General features: G+C 32.1%; 1 protein-coding gene across 3 annotated transcripts; it reads left to right on the top strand.

Moving 5' to 3' along the window:
* Nucleotides 1–13065: 13065 nt before the first annotated feature.
* On the top strand, nucleotides 13066–16380 carry LOC131618198 (probable leucine-rich repeat receptor-like serine/threonine-protein kinase At3g14840). Of its 3 annotated transcripts, XM_058889462.1 has the most exons (13): nucleotides 13066–13204; nucleotides 13414–13588; nucleotides 13781–13852; nucleotides 13988–14059; nucleotides 14266–14337; nucleotides 14452–14523; nucleotides 14651–14722; nucleotides 14826–14897; nucleotides 15008–15079; nucleotides 15179–15253; nucleotides 15335–15403; nucleotides 15623–15697; nucleotides 16061–16380. In XM_058889462.1, the coding sequence occupies exons 1-13, from the start codon at nucleotides 13108–13110 to the stop codon at nucleotides 16122–16124; spliced, it is 1059 nt and encodes a 352-aa protein (XP_058745445.1). In that variant the 5' UTR covers nucleotides 13066–13107; the 3' UTR covers nucleotides 16125–16380. The 3 variants fall into 3 exon arrangements, with proteins under 3 accessions (XP_058745445.1, XP_058745447.1, XP_058745446.1); XM_058889464.1 differs by lacking the exon at nucleotides 14266–14337; XM_058889463.1 differs by lacking the exon at nucleotides 15008–15079.
* The last annotated feature ends 2377 nt before the right edge of the window (nucleotides 16381–18757 follow it).

Below are 18757 nucleotides of genomic sequence, written 5' to 3'. Positions count from 1 at the left end.
TGCCATGATACTCTTTCCTGTCATTTGTAGATAAATTTATTGTCTTAAAAATCTCTCTCCTGTCATTTTTATAAGCATTTTAAGTTATAATGTCTTGCATCCATGGCTTTAAATGGACCAAATAAATAATACAATAAATTGAATAGTTATTTTCAGTTAATTAGAATTTAATGGAGATTTTATTGAATCACTACCTTAATCATCATACTAAATTAATATTAATAACTTTCTAATATTAATATTAATAACTTTCTAATATTAATATTAATAATAATTAAAATAAATAACATCTATTTGTAATAGATTATAAGCTAATTCCATGTTCCACCAAATGACAATCTAATCATAAAATAACAAAAATAACCCCACTCTTCCATTTTCTTAATTATTTAATTAATTAAACAGTTCTTGCACATAAAATTAATTAAAAAAAAATATTAAAATCTCTAAAATAACAATTAATTAATTAATTAATTAATTAAAAAATAATAACTTAAATTTGATAACTTTTACGATAACATTAAAATTTCTTTTAACCCCACTAAACTCATTTCTAATTAATTAAGTAAATACTAATTACAATTAAAATTAAAGAAATTCTAATTAATAAAATAATTCTAAAAAATTCTAAAAATATTTAAACTTCCCATAAACCCACTAAACTTGCAAATTTGATAACTTCCAAGTAATATTAAAATTTCTTTAACCCCACTAAACACATTTTTAATTAATAAAGTAAATCTTAATTAAAATTACAATAATTCTAAAAAGTTAAAACTTCCTATAACTCCACTAAGCTCTAAGCTATACTTATATAATTTGACAATCATATCTACATCCACAAATCACATATAAACAATTACACCACAATTTTTCTTTTGTTATATTTTAATCAGATCATGATGTTACGAATTGAACTAAAAAGGTTAAAGTTCCAACACTCATAACAACATTTGTCTCAAAAATATAAAAATTGTCATTAATTTTTAAATAGAACATATCCTTGCAAAGTATAGTTGTAAATTTATTTTTTAAATTATAATTATTATTATTATTTAAATAAAACAAATTCATGTATGTCTACATTTCACAATTTTTTAATTATAATAATATCATTAATGTTTAAATAGAACATATCCGTGCATCACACAAGTGTACTCTTATATATAATTGTTAAGTTTTGGATATATATATATATATATATATATATATATATATATATATATATATATATATATATATATATATATATATATATATATATAAACAAAAGTTGTTATGAATTGAGCCAAAATTTTGATAGTTGTCACTTTTAAAATTATTTTGCAAATAATCTCTATTGATATCTCTATGAACATAGTTGTAGGTAGCTGTAGTTTTGGAAATTAAACCGATGCCGCACAAAAATTGGCCTCTCTAAAAATGTGAGATATATTAAAATCAATAGTTAATAGGTAATCTCAGCAAGAGAGCCAACGAGACTGGAGTTTCCAAGGCACCATAGCATGATTGTTGCAAGCTTGAACAGCAAACCTACAATCCGATTCTATCCAAAATTTATCAAAAAAATAATCTTTTGCCAGCACTAAGGCCTGAATAACAACAATAATTTCAGCCGATTTCGGAGTTTCATCATGTAAAAAGGAGCTAAAACTCATAATATAATTTACAAAAAAAGTATGAGATGGAACCAAACTATGCTTGTTAGCTTTTATAAGGTTCGGTTTATTAGTGTGCACAAGGTCAGTGATTCCTCTGCTAAGAACATCTTCAGCTATACAAAATAAGAGAGGAGACAAAGGGTCTCCTTGCCTTACACCATTGGAGCAAGGAAAATATCCAATTTGATTGTCATTAAAGCTAATAGACATAGTTGCAGATTTGGGAATAGCTAGAACTCAATGGCAGAACTTATCATTAAAGCCAAAACATTTAAGAGTGTGAATAAGGAAATTCAAGCTAAGAGTGTCAAAAGCTTTGGCTATGTCTATTTTTAAGGCCACATTGACACTGAAACATTTGTTATTCAGAATATTTATGGCTTCAGAAGTTAAACATATCCCATCCTTAACGTTCCTGCCAGAGACAAAGTTATTTTGCTTAGCAGAGATCAGATTGGGAAGGATTGTGGCAAGTCTATCAGCCAAGATTTTAGAGATAATTTTGAATTTAAAGTTGGCCAAGGCTATAGGCCTGTATTGGCCAAGACAGTTAGCTTCCTTAACTTTAGGAATCAGGACAAGGGTATTAGCATTGAAGTTTGGCATTATTCAACCTTGGGTGAAAAATTGTAAAACAACATTAGTTAAATCAACTTTGATTATGTTCTAGTGATTGTGGTAAAAGTCTTCCCCAAAACCATCAGGGCCAGGGGCAGAGTCAGCCTTAAGGTTTTTGACAGGATTTTGAGGATATTATTGTCACTTTAATTATTTATTTTTATTTTATTTAATTATTTTATAATTTTTATTTTAATAATGTAGTAATAAAAAAATAGCTAAATTTAGCTAACCATGTTCTCCTGTCATACCCTAATTTTTGACCCCCCTGAGATGACATATCTTCAGGATTTTCATCAAGTCAAAGCAAGTACCCAGAGCAGCCTGACATTCAATCGAGGGTGTTCAAAGACAAGAAAACTCAGGCAAAGGATCAATCAATAGAGGGGTTAGTCTCTAATACAATCATAAGACTCAAAAGCCTCATTATTACACCTATGATTGATTAGACATCCAGTCATCTGAGTACAGGTTTACTCAGGTCACCAGGCTAGGGTTCTGAGCCTATCGAGGACTGAAATCAGGGATCACATTTGGGAAACCCTAAAAAACCTCAGAGGGTCATTCAAAGACATCAATCATCTTTAAATAACTCATATTACAAGATCCACTGGACATTACATCTCAGTTCAAAGCCTACAGTCATCATTGTCCTCTGGTCGACAATTAGGGTTTTTGACCTAATTCACCAAGATAGTTGACTTTTAATCAGGGCATGAATCCAAAACTCCAGACATGATTCAAGGGTCTCTACTACCTCAATATAATCCATTTACATCATTCATTTGAGGAAAAGATCTTGTTTCTACACAAAAGTCCAAAAATTCACTTTGTCAGGCAAAAGTCAACTGTGAAGGATCATCATTGACTTTTAAGGTTTTTGGTCAAAAAATGACTTTCAAAGATCAATATCATCAATATATGGATGTCAAAGTCATTTGGCCAAAGAAATTCAAAGAAATTCATCAAGGAGCGAAAAGTCGGGAATTAGGGTTTTTGAGGGCATAGTGAGAACTCAAAATTTCACCTACACAACTCAAAAAACTTCCAACATGAAAGTTGTAGATCTTGCAAAATAAAACAACATCTTACAAAGGAACTTTTTTCAAAAGATCAACCATTTATGAAGTTTTGGAAATTTTGAAGTTTAGGTCATAAACACTTAGAAATTTTTCTAAGTGTTTTAACCTAGTTTTCTTCCAACTTTGGCCTCATTTTTCACAAATTTCCCAAAGGATTCTGAAGAAGACATAAACTAATGATTTAAAGTAGATGTTTAGGGCTTTCCAAATTGTGTTCAACCTTCTCAAAATTCATTTTGAGCTAAGAGTTATGCTTGTTCAAAGTTGGCCTCATGAAGTGAAATTATAGGTCATACATCATTTTGGAACTTTGAAGTTTTGTGCACATGACCTCAAATACATATGCTACATGACCCATAATACATCTGCAAACATGCCATGCATTCATTTTCACCATGCCATGATAATTGAAGAAGATTCCTAAAACAAGAACATGTGATTATGTAATGATTACATTTGAGAATTTATGGCAAATTGATGAATCACCCAAGGAATCTTCTCACCAACCAATTAGAGCTCACTTTGCATCTGAATTGTCCCCTAAGATCAGATAGAATCAATGGATAGGGGAGGTGGCTCGAAAATGCAATGATCACACTTGGATATTCTTTGAAATTTCTTCATGGCTAAGAAACCAAACTTGCTTCACTAAGGAAGCTCACTACTCTGCAGCTATACTGATCCATTTGCCTATAAATACAGATGCATTCCTCATTCAAAAACACACCAAAGCAACCATATTACTTGCTTTCTCTTTCTCTCCTCTTGTTCATTGTTTTTCAAAGTTCTTTGGCAAGAAGAATCGATTTCTTCAAACCAGAGCTTATCTTTGGGAAGTGAGCATTCTAACATCTCAAGGGAGGTCATTTGAGGTGATCCAAGCACCTGGATCACTTCTGTAAGTGGAGGAACACCATTGTTGCTCTCACTTTGGAGCATTTGCAGTTGGAGGTCCATGGAGTGATTCAGAAGGTTTCAAGCCAAGCCAATCATCCAGACACATTCCTCAGGTCATAGTGGAGCTAACCAGATGGCTGCAGCTCATCTGTAACTCCAAATTCAACAACCTCCATGTTCACTTGAAGCTGAAATCGAGGGAGGTCCATAGAGCAATTCAGAAGGATTCAGGCTATAATAAACATCCAGTTAGCATCATTGAGTCTCAGGGAAGCTATTGAGATCATTCATTCAAGCCCAGGTGCTCTCAATCATCCTCACAACCTTCAGTTTCAGAGGTAAGTTTCTGAACCTCACCTCTTTAATTTAAGCACTCTTTGTGGTAAAGCTCGATTCTATCTTGTTCAGCATCATCAGAGGATTGAAAACCCTCTATCATCATTCATTTATTCATCCTGTGCATCATTTAATTTTAAAATTAGGGTTTATGTGTTCTTCGTGTTCATGATGAAATTCGTTAGTTACACTTAGAATAAATGAATTTTGAGCCCATGATCATGTTCCTTGTCCAAAAACGAGTGAGATTGATGTTTACATCATGCCATTTAGTTGAGAAACCAGAGAGTTAGGAATTTGAAAATCTGAAGCTCGAGGAAGAAGATGAACATGGCGCGCGTAAAATTTGAATTTCCTGGCTTATCTGAAAATATAATATATTGAGTGTATATAGTTAACAAGCTGCGCGCGCAGCTCAGTTGGTTAAGTTTTGAAATGTGATCATGAAGGGCGTGGGTTCGAACCTCTCTAGGGCCAAACCAATTTTTTAGCACCCATTTTCATTCCCTTTTTTTTACAAACTTCACACAATTAATTCACCTATCAAATTAATTTATTTTCACTCCATTTTTCACACACTCTTTATTTAACATATCTATTTTGTGAATAATCAAAAAAATCATAAAAATATTATTTATTTCATGTATTTTAATTAGGTTTAAAATAGTATGTTTTTAAGTGTTTTCTTAAATACTTTAAATATATATATATTCATTTTGATTTAACCTAATCATTTTATAAATAAATTTATGATAAAACCCTAATTGTTTAGGTCTTAATTAAGTAAAAATCTTTATTTTCACTTTAATTAAGTTGACTTTTGTCAAATTTCAAAGCTGTTTCCAATCTCCGAATAAATCAAAAGATTAGGGTTTTCAAACAACGAGACCTTGTATCATTCCAAATCATTTTCAAACTGTTTCTATAACCAGTACTGTAAAGTACTGGGCCTCTAATAGAGTGTAAGTCCCAAAAACCTTCTCTTCTTAGCTTGTTTTCAAAACTGTATTTTCAAAATCTTCTTTCTGTTTTCAAAACATTCTTCTGGTATTTGAAGGGCATTATTCCCGGTGAAACTCTTCAGATACCTATGTGACCTTTGTCCATCTTCACTTCTTCTGTTTTCAAAAACCATTAACTGTTTATCATGTATATATTCAACTGTTCTCAACAAAACAACAAAAATACTATTGAGGCTCTGTACCTACTTCTTCAATGGCCTCCACTCCATCCAGGTTAGGCTTTACAAGCTTTCAATTTACAGTCTTTGTTTAAATTACTGTCAAATATAAACTGTGCATATATTAGTTTAGAACTGCGTTTGAGTATAAACCTTAGGACAGTTAAACTATATATATATTATAGGAATATGACCTAGGATTGAGAATGTCTTCCCGGTGAAGGCTCTTTCCTAATTAGAGATCTGTAGTTCAAACCCCCAAGATGAATTATTCCCGGTGAAACATCTTGGCAAAAACCTTAGAATCCAAATAATAGGACACATCCACCCAAAGAGGAATTATTCCCGGTGAAACCTCTTACCCATTTGCTTAGAGCCAAAATAAGTTCAAAACTACATAAGCTTTCTCTTGTGCTATAACAAGGACCCTCGATGACCCTCGATTAGCCTCCTCTTGGGCTTTGTACAAGGACCCACAGGCTTCTTAAAAGCATTTCCAGCTTCCTCTTGAGCTTGTATACAAGGACCCATCAGGTTTCTTATAAACATAGGAACAGGTCTTTAGTCACCTTTTAGCCTACCCTGGTGAGTTTCTTCCAATTTTAAACCAGACTTTAAACAAGCTAAGTTTGTCTCAATTTCACATTGAGTACATTTTTGGAATGAGAGACATGGACAGTCTCTGTCACCCTTATCTTCATCAATCTTCCTTAGCAGAGTCTAGGATCCATGTTTGGTCACCCTCAGCATTGAGTCAGCCTTCATCTTGGGCTTTAAACAAGAAGTCTCACTAGATGATCTTTCTGCCAATCCTTTCATCCCTTAATAATTAATGGAGTGCTACCCAAATCAATCATTTTAACAAAATCCCTGGAAAGGGTTAGCTTCCACATACATCCATTTTCATTTCAATAAAACCCCTGGAAAGGGTTAGCCTCCAAAGTCAATTATTTTAAAATGTCAATAAATAAAGATTCATTTCTCTTAGGAGATAATTTCCCCAAAAGAGTCAAAAACCCCTGGAAAGGGTCAGCCTCCAAAAAACATGATAAAGTCAGTCTTTTATCAGACAAATTCACCAGCTGAGTCAAAATCCCTGGAAAGGGTTAGCTTCCAAAGAAAAAACAGTCTTTTAATTAATAAAACCTCCTCAGTAGAGTCAAAACCAACAAAAACAGTTAGCCTCAACCTTGGGCTTCATACAAGGCACCCAAACAATAAAACTCCCCTGTCAAGAGTCAGCCTCAACCTTGGGCATTGTACAAGGCAGATAATAGAGTCTCCCCAGTGAGTCCTTCATCACTCAGTAGCCACAACCTTGGGCTTTGTACAAGGCAGATAAACCATATCTTTCATGTGTCAAAGATTCCTAACACTTAGGATCTTTCCCCATATAGTCATCCATACTTAATTCATTTAAGAGTCCGCCACAACCTTGGGCTTTGTACAAGGCAGAAAATAGTATTTTTCCCTAGCTACAGTCAGCCACAACCTTGGGCTTTGTACAAGGCACATAAAATAGAGTCATTTATTCAATTATCCTCAACAGTCAGCCACAACCTTGGGCTTTGTACAAGGCACATAAATAGAGTCTCCCTAAGTAGAGTCAGCCTCAATTCTGGGCTTTGTACAGAACGCTAAAATACCCTGTAATTAATCCCCAGTGGAGTCATCTCCCAGAGTCAATAATATCAATTAATCAATCAAAAGCCTCAAGCTTGGACCTCATACAAGCCAGCTAAAGACAAATCTTTTATACAGTAGATAGACATAGCTCATCTCTATAGAGAGATATTTTTACTACTCTACCACATTCAAACAAACAAACATTTCATTTCAATTTTAATCAAGTCTCCCATTTAGGATTTTGAAAGGCATGAGCTGGCAGTAAAACCCAGACATGTGGTAACTTTCCCTAATTTGGATGAGCATCTTTCTTTCATTGAAGAGGCATTTGACTGGTATACTTGCACATACACAAGTAAGGTCCCCCTCTTGAATGAAATGAATTCATTTATTCTGTCACTCCTTTAAATGTTTGTGGTAGAATAGTACAAATACCTCTCTGTAGAGATAATTTCATGTCTCCTTACTGTAAACAGAGATTTAATTCCAAGCTTCAACCTTGAGCTTCAAGCAAGGCACAAAAATAATTAATTTCCCTAGTTAGTTCCCCGAACTACATTAAGCTCTGACTTCCACTAGGGATATGTAGGCATGAGGTTCACAAGGAATCTCAGCGAGCTAATAAAATACCAAAAATAGTCAGTTTGTCTGTCTGTCTGTCTTTTAAAATCAATTCAATTCTCTCTCCTAATACAAAGGAGAAACTTTCCCAATCATTAGCAATAAACACAAACACAATGACACAGAGAAGGTTCCTGTAGAGTACTACAGATATGTAGGGTGTTTAAACACTTCCCTATGTATAACCGACCCCCCGGACTCCAGAATTTCTAGTCTAGGTGTAAATCCCCACACTTAGCAAACTCCTAGGGTTTAGTTGAGATCTTTTTTTCCCTTTCCTATTCGTAGGACAAATAAGAAAGTTCGTGTGATATCGTAGGAAGAACTGAAATAAAATTCATCCCACCGCGGGCGCACTCTCCTTCCAAATTTCGCGTGAAGGGTTTAGCGTGCCGTCCTCCCAAGTGAAACGGGGAGGTAAAGAAAACGACACCACTTCTCCATAATATTCTTTCACCTATTTCTTAAGGCGTCTTCTGGTAAGAAGAGTCAGAAGAAGTCTTGGTCTGAAGCCAAGAAGATACATGGTGGTGTTCCGAAGTCAGAAGCCTACAACTATGATGAGAAGAAACATCTGAAGGGAAATGAGAAGCTTGACAAGAAAAATGTTCAGTGTTACAACTGTAATAGGTTTGGTCAATTTGCTAAGGACTGTTGGTAAAACAAAGAAAGGAAATTAAAAGAAGTAAACATAGCCAGAGAAGATTCTGATGTTGAACTTGTGCTAGTGATGACTTCTGAATCTGATGGTGAACCAAGCTTACTATTTCAGATCAATGAACATGTCATTGGTTGTTTGTCACCGGCAGTTGCCCGTGCAAGGTTGTTAGTCACTAACCAACATTCATCTAATCCTTTTTGGAATTGTTCGATTGAACCTCTCAGCTAGACCATTTTGCTGAGGAGTACCTACAGTAGTCTTGTGCGTTGCAAAATCGTACATAACACAATAATTATCAAAAACTTCATTGCAGAACTCAAGGCCATTGTTTTTAAGATCTAATTAACATTTTTTCTATCGGTAATAAAGTAAAACTATTTCGCTTTTATTGAAATATTGGAATCATAAATAAAATTTATTAACTTTAGATTTTTTTTTAATTGTTAGAATGAAATAATTATATTTATAAGCATTATTCTATTTTTAAAATGGTTAGAATGCAATAATTATATTATATGTTTGGTTGATCTCGAGCAAAATTGATTATACTTTTTATAATTGATTATACTTGAAGCTAGAATTTGTAGCTTTTAATCAAACGTGATTTTTACACTAAAAATTATTGTTCAACTCACTTTTGCAAAAATTTCTCCAAATATAAATCACTTTATCTTTAACTCACTTTTATCCAAGATCAATTTTACATAATTAATTCACTCAAAATATTATTTTTTTCACCATAGAACCAAACACGCGCTAAGTTTTGGAACTAAAATTTGGGGTGCTTTTGTCATTTTTAAAAATTATTTTGCAATTTTTTTATATCTTTATTTATTATTTGTTTTATTTAATTTAATTATTTTATAATTTTTATTTCAATAATTCATGAAAAACGTTCCCCGTAGATGTTTTTCACCTATTACTTTATTATTTGTTTTATGATGAATTGTAGCATATGTTGAATAATTATTTTCAATTAAATTGAATTAATTGAGGATTTTATTGAACCACTATCATTTAGACCATTTCTTCCTATCCATTTAATAACACATCCAATAACACGTTCTCCTCATTTTCATATACTACTTAATATAACTTCTCATTAACAAGCATCATTGTAACTAGGGCCCACCCCACTCCTATTTTCCTCCTCCACTCACACCACTCTAGTATTTACAACCATTCACTCCATAAAATAGGTATAAATAACTACTCCATATTTTAGCATTACTTTTGCTTCTATTCACTCACTTTTTGTTTCCACAGGTAATACTATTTTCACCCTTTTTTTTTGTAGTATAGAAACACAACAAAAAATAATGCATGTACTTTTTCTACTCAGACATGGTTGAAGATAAAAGTTCAAAGCGCCAACGAATAGATGGTGATGACGGATCAATTACGTCACGCTCAAACCGAAACAAAGAGTTGTTGTATCAAGGAAGTGCTTTGGTATTATTGGATAGGTACTCATCTTTTTCTTATTATATATACTAACAAAATTTATCATCTCTATTTCGATGGTATAATTGATCTCATATATGAAAATGGGAAATTGTAAAAAAAAAAAACGAAAAATAGAAATACTTTATAATTATTTGAATGTGATTGTTTACCATATATTAATAAATGGTGATTGTAATGTATTTTATTGAATTTATTGAATAGTGATGAAGTTACAAATGACAAAATAATGACTGACAAGACAATGAATGACAAAGATGAAAAATTTGATGATTGGAACCCTGCTTTGTTATATGCTAAAATAGACGATGAGGAGGTAATTAATTTTTATCATTACTTCTTGTAATTCATTAGTATTCTAACATGTATTTCACAAGATACATTGATTTTGAAAAATTTGTCAATATGTGAGCAGGACACAAAAAAAAGGATTTCTAAGTTGGAAAATGGTTTCGGTAATTTTATCGAATCTTTTGACGAATTTAAAGAGACTATAACAAACTACATGCGACAATCCGTTGTGATGCCTAAATTCAATACAGTTATCCCTACAGCTATCCCTGACATGGAAAAACAAAGTAAAAAAGAAAAGATAGCAAAAGAGGATAAAAAAGATTGCGAAAGTATTGTTTCGGAAAGACTTCAAAAATTTTCAGCACCAGGTAAACTCAAGGATGGTAACAAACTTCTTGTAGCAACCAAAAGTTCATCAGGGTTCTATATTAATTCCAAGTGTAAATTGGTTGGACCGTTTATTCCCAAAGTAAGTAGTTTTTTTGTGTTACTCATTTAATATGATCATTATTCTCCTTTTTCTTTTTAAAATTTATTTTCATTGTCATATTTTTATGCAGTGGTTGTCTTTATTATTTAAACCAATGAAGACAATGAATCTAAATTCTGACGAATGTGATATTGCATCCTATATTTTTGATTGCTCAAGAGATGGGTTAGTCATACTTCTCCCATCATATAGATATTTTGTAAAAAAAAAATCAATATTGTGAGTGGGATATAAATTGTATATTTTTTATTTGTAGTAAAACTGTCGTAATCATCTCGGATAGATCACACTATGAAGGAACAATAAAGGTTCTACAATGTCTAAAGCCTACACGAATGCTTGATCAAGATGTAATGATTATAAATTTTTAATATTAATATATTTATTATTTAACTATATTAATTTTTTAACATGATATCTTTATATTGTTTCAGATAATTAATCTAGTCGTATCTATGTTGACTTATAAAGCACATAATGAGATGATCAAAATAGGAATTTGGCGCATAACAATATTTTTTTTGAAATCACGGTCAATCTCATCTCTTCTTACAGCAAACCCATGATATTCTGCATATGTTTCATAAAACTCACAAGCTTTTTTCTCTGATTCAAATTTCATATCTCTTATATCATCATCTGAGATTTCACCTATATCTTTGTAATCATCCAAATCCTCTTTTCCTTCGTCATTATCCACATAACTACCATTGTTCCTCCCGACATCATCAGCATCTTCACCATTATCCATGCTTGCTACACAATTTATAATCTTTATGAATTGAATGTCTACTTTACAATCGTTACTCCTACCGCATTTATTGTCTGCACCACATGAAAAAGTAATAACCTTAAGTGTTGGTACGCCAAAATAAATCACAAAACCAAAACAAACAAAAAGAAAAGTGCATAGAATATAAAAACAAATAAGTAGCAGGTGTGAAGAAAAAAAATAAATGACTCATTTGTTTTCAAGTTCTGACCTTGATAATTCCTTGCTTTCTTACGGTGTTTTAATGCAAGATCACAAAGGGAATGAATATAAAGTAACACTACCAAACCTATCACCAAACCAACAACAATGCAATACATATATGAGACAACCATGGATATTTGGAATTTCGTTTTTTAGATTTGATTCAGTTTAAGATTTAATCCCTTTTAAGAAGATACGGTTTGAGATTGATCACATGACAACAATTAAGCATAATTTAGGACCACAAGATTAAAACAAAATCAATAGTTGTGAATTGGAGTAACACTTTTAATTTACTCTTGGAGTACACACACACACACACATATATATATATATATATATATATATATATATATATATATATATATATATATATATATATATATATATATATATATATATATATATATATATATATATATATATATAAAGTTAGAATGGGCAAATACTCTCTTATGGAGAAAACTAAGCTTATTCACGCTACCATTGTTCTTCTCTAAAACTCATGCATATTAGTTTGATGTTTGATTTTGACACTTTCATTCAAAAACAGTAACACATGCATATTATAATATGCTTTTTCTAGTCATTTCCATCCTCAATCTATAAAATATATGTCACTTGACTCATCATTGTGCCAATCATCAATGGTTATTAAACATCTTTGACCTTAAATAATTGTCATTATAGCGTTTGGTTTGTGTGTGCCTGATTCATCAATTTGCTTTATACAATTGTTGATGATCTTATTTTTTTTGTCTGAATATAATAAAGTCTTAAAAATGATACTTAAATTAAAAAAAAAATCTCAATCAAACTATTTATTCCTAATAAATTTTAGGGATTAGATTAACTGTTTCGAAAGGACTAATATAATCAATGGCTTTTGCATTTGCCATATCAATAATTTTAAAGAATAAATTGACACCACAGTGTCACGTAAGTACTTATATAGTAAAAACATGCACAAATATTTGTTATGCTCAGATGCAAGTTGAACACACAAATGTCCCTTGAAGTATATACAAGAGCTTGTGTGGCTACTGTGAAACCTAGTATACAAGTGGCATAGGACTATAGACTAGATATCTTAAATACAAAAGTAATAATAGTGATATATGCTAATAGCTATATATGTTCAGACTCTCTATTTCTAAATTATTGATTTATTTCAACTTCTGTTTTCCTTGTTAATATTAACATGAACACTTGCTCTCCATTTTTCTTCCTTTCACTCATTGCCATATGGCTCATATCTCTAACAGCTTTTGGAGCTACTACCATTCACCCGGACGAAAGTATGATATGTATTTCTACCATAGCTCCCAAATGATAATGAAATTTCTTCAATCTGATATTTCTTTTTTAGTGTATTTTATCTAAGAATTCATATTAGTTTAAATACCATGTGTTTTTCTGGGGGATTCTGCATATATATTTGATGACGTGTCCGTTGATTAGAAAATTTTCAGTACATAGCTGATAACTTCTGAATTTGAATATTTAGAGAAAGCTCTTGAAGATATAGGTAAATCACTTGGTAAGAAGGATTGGAACTTCGACATAGATCCATGCAGCAACAAACCTAACTGGTTTACGCCTCCCATACCCAAAATCTTAGAAAACAATGTAACCTGTAACTGCTCTGTTCCTAGTGACAACTTCTGTCATGTTACTATAATGTAAGTCTCTTTTTCATGGAAAGTTACCCTTTTTTATCACCACTTCTAAATTTAGTTAAGTCGATTTGAATATTTTTTCATATACCGTAGCAATCAAGTATGTATGCAGTATGTATGTACACACGAGTTAGGACTAAGATACATAAAATTAATTTCTTTTAATAACTTTTTTATGGAAAAATGAACATACAGAAGTTTGAAAGGGCAAAATCTTCAAGGCAGTCTCCCACGGGAACTGAACAGGTTGCAATACCTTCAAACTATGTACGTGTTTCTCACACTTTTCCACATCTAAATTAACCATACTATTGAACTTGTTTCACATCTTCAACATGTTTCTATATATAGTATTTTGCATGACAAACTCTCTCTCTACCACTTTTGCTCCCTCTATTACAGTGACCTCTCTCGCAATTACTTGAACGGTACAATTCCTAAAGAATGGGGCTCCATGACGAATCTTCTTAACATGTATGATTTGGCTCTTATTTTTCTTTTCTGGTTTTTAATCATGCATGGATTGTTCTATATGAATCTTCTAAAACTTTACATATGGGTCTTATTACCTATTTATTGATTTATTCATTTGTCCCACTCTTTGCATTCATTTTCTTGTAGACTTGTAGTGATTACATTAAAAAATAATCTAATGACAACATGTTTCATAATCATCATAGTAATCTCCTTGGAAATCGATTAACGGGTTCAATACCAAAGGAGATTGCAAATATATCAACCCTGATTCAGTTGTGAGTTTCTCAATATCCTACTTGGCTAAAAAATCTATTTCATGAGTACATAAACATGTATGTATTTGATTCAAAGAGTTTTAATCAAACTTAACTTTAACATGAAATGGATAGGGAGTTAACGGCTAATCAAATGTCTGGAAATATTACTTCTGAGCTTGGGAATCTCCCCCAGATTCGAACACTGTAAGTACTTTATTATTTTCCTTAGTTGCCGTTCTCCTCCAAATATGAAAGCCTAGTGTTTAAAGTCCACTTTGATTTCCTTGGCTTAGAATCATGATTTCCTGTTTTGTTTTTCAATTATATATAGGCGATTTTCGTCTAACAATTTTTCTGGAGAGCTACCTGTGACATTGGCCAAGCTCGCTACATTGCAAGAGTTGTAAGCTTGAAATTTTTATGGTGACGTTTAGTGATTATTGGTGGCTAAGTTAAAAAAATGGTTTTTATGATGCTTCATATTTTCATGCTCTTTATTAATGCAGCCAAATTTCGGACAACCAATTCTCAGGAAAGATACCCGATTTTATTCAGAACTGGACTAATATCAATACGCTGTATGTATGCAATCTCCTTTTTTATTTTTAATTTTCCTCAAATATAGTTGTTTTTTGCATTGCTTGACTTCAAAAAAGAAAATTATTAATGGTTACTTTACTTTTGACAGAATCATTCAAGGGAGCGGATTAAGTGGACCAATTCCTTCCGAAATTTCACTATTGAAAAACTTAACCGACTTGTATGTATGATATTTTATATACTGATAAAGCATTTTGAGAAACTTCTGAAATTTCAGTTTAATTATGTTTACCTAGTTTGGTTCAACTGTGATATTCAGGAGAATTAGTGATTTAAATGGATCTGAATATGCACCTTTGCCGCAACTTAAAAATATGACATCGTTAAGCAAACTGTAAGTTGATTACATTGTCTCTTTCAGAAACAGAAAAAGAGGCACTCATAACATATCGTTGTCTATCTTATTGTTTCACAGGCTTCTAAGGAATTGCAACATCAATGGAACACTACCTGATCTCGGGACTAAGGCATCGTTAAAATACTTGTAATTGCTTACTTGCTACATTTTATTTGATTATAGCTAACTATTAAAGTTTTTTCTGTAAGTTTAGCTATTATGTAACCTTGGTATCTTTGTTTTTGTAATCAATGATTGGATAGCATTTTTATATCTCTCCAGCTTATTATATTGCTTGAATGTTTATTTATGACAAATTATCTGTGTAGTTTTTTTAACTTATCTTCAATATGACATCACTTTCAGAGACTTCAGCTTTAACAAATTAAGTGGAACAATTCCAAGTACCTACGCTGACATAAACGATATTATGAACTTCATGTAAGAAATTCATCATAGTTTCTTTTTGCGTATATTTTTAATCACATTTCTGTTGGCTACTTTATAGTTTATACCTATAACTCTAGTTTCAACTTTCACTTCGAAGCAATAGCTGAATAATCCTACTTAGATTCAAAGTGTGATAACAAGTGTCAAAGTGATATGTTTAGGAGTTTTTTTGTTATTTCGTTGGTCTTAGTCGGCGTCTAAGAATTGAAACACTTTTATATGTAGAAGGAGACATATCTATAAAAGAAGAAATGAATGGATGTGATTAAAGATGACTAGCTTATTTCCTTCAATGTCCGCTTCAAGAAATATTAAGATTTGCATACTAATACCCTGACATTCCTTTTTGGGCAGATTTTTAACTGGAAACCTTCTCACTGGACCAATACCTTCTTGGAAAACGAACGTATACGTGTAAGTTATTTTTTAATTCTACTTGTATGATTCCTTCGATTGAACAATGTGCTTTATTTATGTTGCAAATATATTATAATTTAGGGATAAGACTCAATTCGCCCCATCCGTATGAGGCAAATATGACAAATTTCTGTTTTTCATGTGCTGCTTACCCATGGAATTTCCAACAAGTTTCTCTGGTGTTCATTTGGACAGATTGAGACAGCTAAAAGTAGTTCGACTCATTGAGTTACTAAGCAACACTATTATGTAGTATAGTGCAGTAGTTGTCTTACTATGAGTATGCATTGGCTTATATAAGCATTGCAGAAGTTTTTTCTTCTTCTAATTTTCTTAGAGTTTTCTATAGTTATTCTCTTTCTAGTTTAGGAAGCCTAGTTGTATAATCTTGGTAGGAAAAGAGTCTATCGTCAAGTCTCTGATTGTTGTATTATTATCATATTCTGAATCAAGTTTTCTGACATGTATATAGAGATCTGTCGTACAATAACTTCAGCGTCAGCCAAGGGAATCAGATATGTCAAAATGATAAAGTGTAAGAATCCATGCATTTGTGTGCATTTGTTTTCAAACTTAACAACCTTTCTGAGACACCACTTTTTCTAATATGTCATAGAAACTTGTTTTCTACCTCATGGGCAAATAATAACAAGTTTATTCTGAGTAACAATACTATATTATAATCACAGCTACATAAGATTGGAAAACATTAACAATCATGTTCGAATGTACAAATCCTTATCGTGGTTTGTATTTTGGGTTTTCTTTTCCAGCATTATTATGCTAATTTCATACTCTGACTGATCGGCAAATGTACAGGTACTCTCAGGCTGGGACTCCTATTGTTAAAGTCAATACTTCTTATAATGCAGAAGGACATACATTTTCCTTGAAGATTAGGTATACAGACTTCAACTTTTCATTTTTTCTGATTGAGTTATCGGTAATTAAATTTTGATTTCTATTTTTGGTTATTTATCTATGATAATATGTTTGATGGGGACACTTCTGCAGTCAAGAGATACCACCAACTCCAGGGCAGTCAGTTAAGGAACCCACATTTTCCCTTATTCGAAAATCTTAAGATACCCCACCGGCTCACGAGAAATCGTACATTTGTGGCTGTTGTCCTCACTTCGGCCAGTTATTTTGACGTGCGACTTTCTTACAATGATACATTCATTTCTGAATAACTTATTAACATTAACCAGTGGCTTAGTTGAATTTGGGAGTATATTTAAATCGTACGAGAGAACTAACATATACTGGCTTACTATGCTACAACACTCGTTAGTATTATTACTGAGTCGACTCGTTGTTAACAAGAAATTTATATGGCTTGCAATTCTAGCTCACATGTTCACACATAACAAAGTTCACTCACATAAATCTTTTGCAGTTTTACACACAAAAACACAAACATATGGTATACATTACAAAGATGGTGCTAGAAGGACACACAAAAACACAAACATATGGTATACATTCTAAAGATGGTGCTAGAAGGAAAACCTTGGGAACAAGTTGAAGTACGCCAGATATAGAGAGAAGGCTATTGACTTTGTTTGCTTGGGAATATGGACCAATGCTGCTTGTGCTTTTTTGGTTTCAACAGCTTCCTTAACTCCTATTCCTAAAATCAATCACAACCAACAAACACAAAACAAAACCATTAACACTGTTATAAATTTGTTTTATTTATCAAAAAAATTGCAACTTTCTAGGGTTTTGGAAGAAGCATTGAAGAGAAAATGATGAATACTTACTGGCATCAGAAGAAATGCTCAGACATGTAATCCACAAAGTGCAATTCGATAAAGAAGAGGTGTGGTGGAAGGTTGTGTCGCTGGTAACTGCGATAGATTCTCTTTTGACGTTCAATGAAGTGTGATTGCGGAGATGTATCGCCGTAACTGCGAGAGATTCCCTTATGGTGTTCAGTGATGTGGGGTTGCGGAGAAATTTAGCAAAAGAGGAAGAAGAAAGCCAGGCGGCGGTTGTGGAGAATAGGAGAAGAGTCTGCTTGAAAATAATCCAAAATAAGAAGAAAAAATAAAGAAACCGTAATTGGTTGGTTAATATTATAATTTCATAAATTTAATAGTATAATATTTATTAATATAATAATTATTTATAATAAAAATAATATTAATAACATTAATTAAGTGGACCTATCAAAATTGGACATGTCAAGAGGGTACTGGTACCCAATAAAATTGGATGGGTACAGGAGTGCTCACCAAAAAAAAATAAATCAAAGCACAAGTGATCATAAATTTAGTTTCATCATAAAAATTTATATTAAAATAAATTAAAATAAAATTATAAGAGTTCTAATAAATAACCATCAAAAATGAATTTTGAGTTTAAAAATAAATTATAAATTTTAATCGATTACATACAAATTATTTTATAATTAAAACTAAAAATGTTAATTAGTTAAATTGAGAGAGTTATGGCACTAAGGCATAATTAATTATATTTGTCTTTTTAAAATGATAGTTTTTTAATTGCCATGTTTATTTAATGTTGTTATGCCACTAAGGAAAAAAATTAAACTGGAAGCATGGAAGGCTCGAACCGGAAACTCCAAGTCCACAATGCATTATGGAATCCGCTGGGCCATAAACAACG

This window comes from Vicia villosa, linkage group LG7 (genome assembly GCF_029867415.1).
Source record: "Vicia villosa cultivar HV-30 ecotype Madison, WI linkage group LG7, Vvil1.0, whole genome shotgun sequence".
Taxonomy (NCBI): Eukaryota; Viridiplantae; Streptophyta; class Magnoliopsida; order Fabales; family Fabaceae; genus Vicia; species Vicia villosa.
Note: the sequence above shows the minus strand (reverse complement) of the source record. Positions and strands in the feature narration are given on the sequence as shown.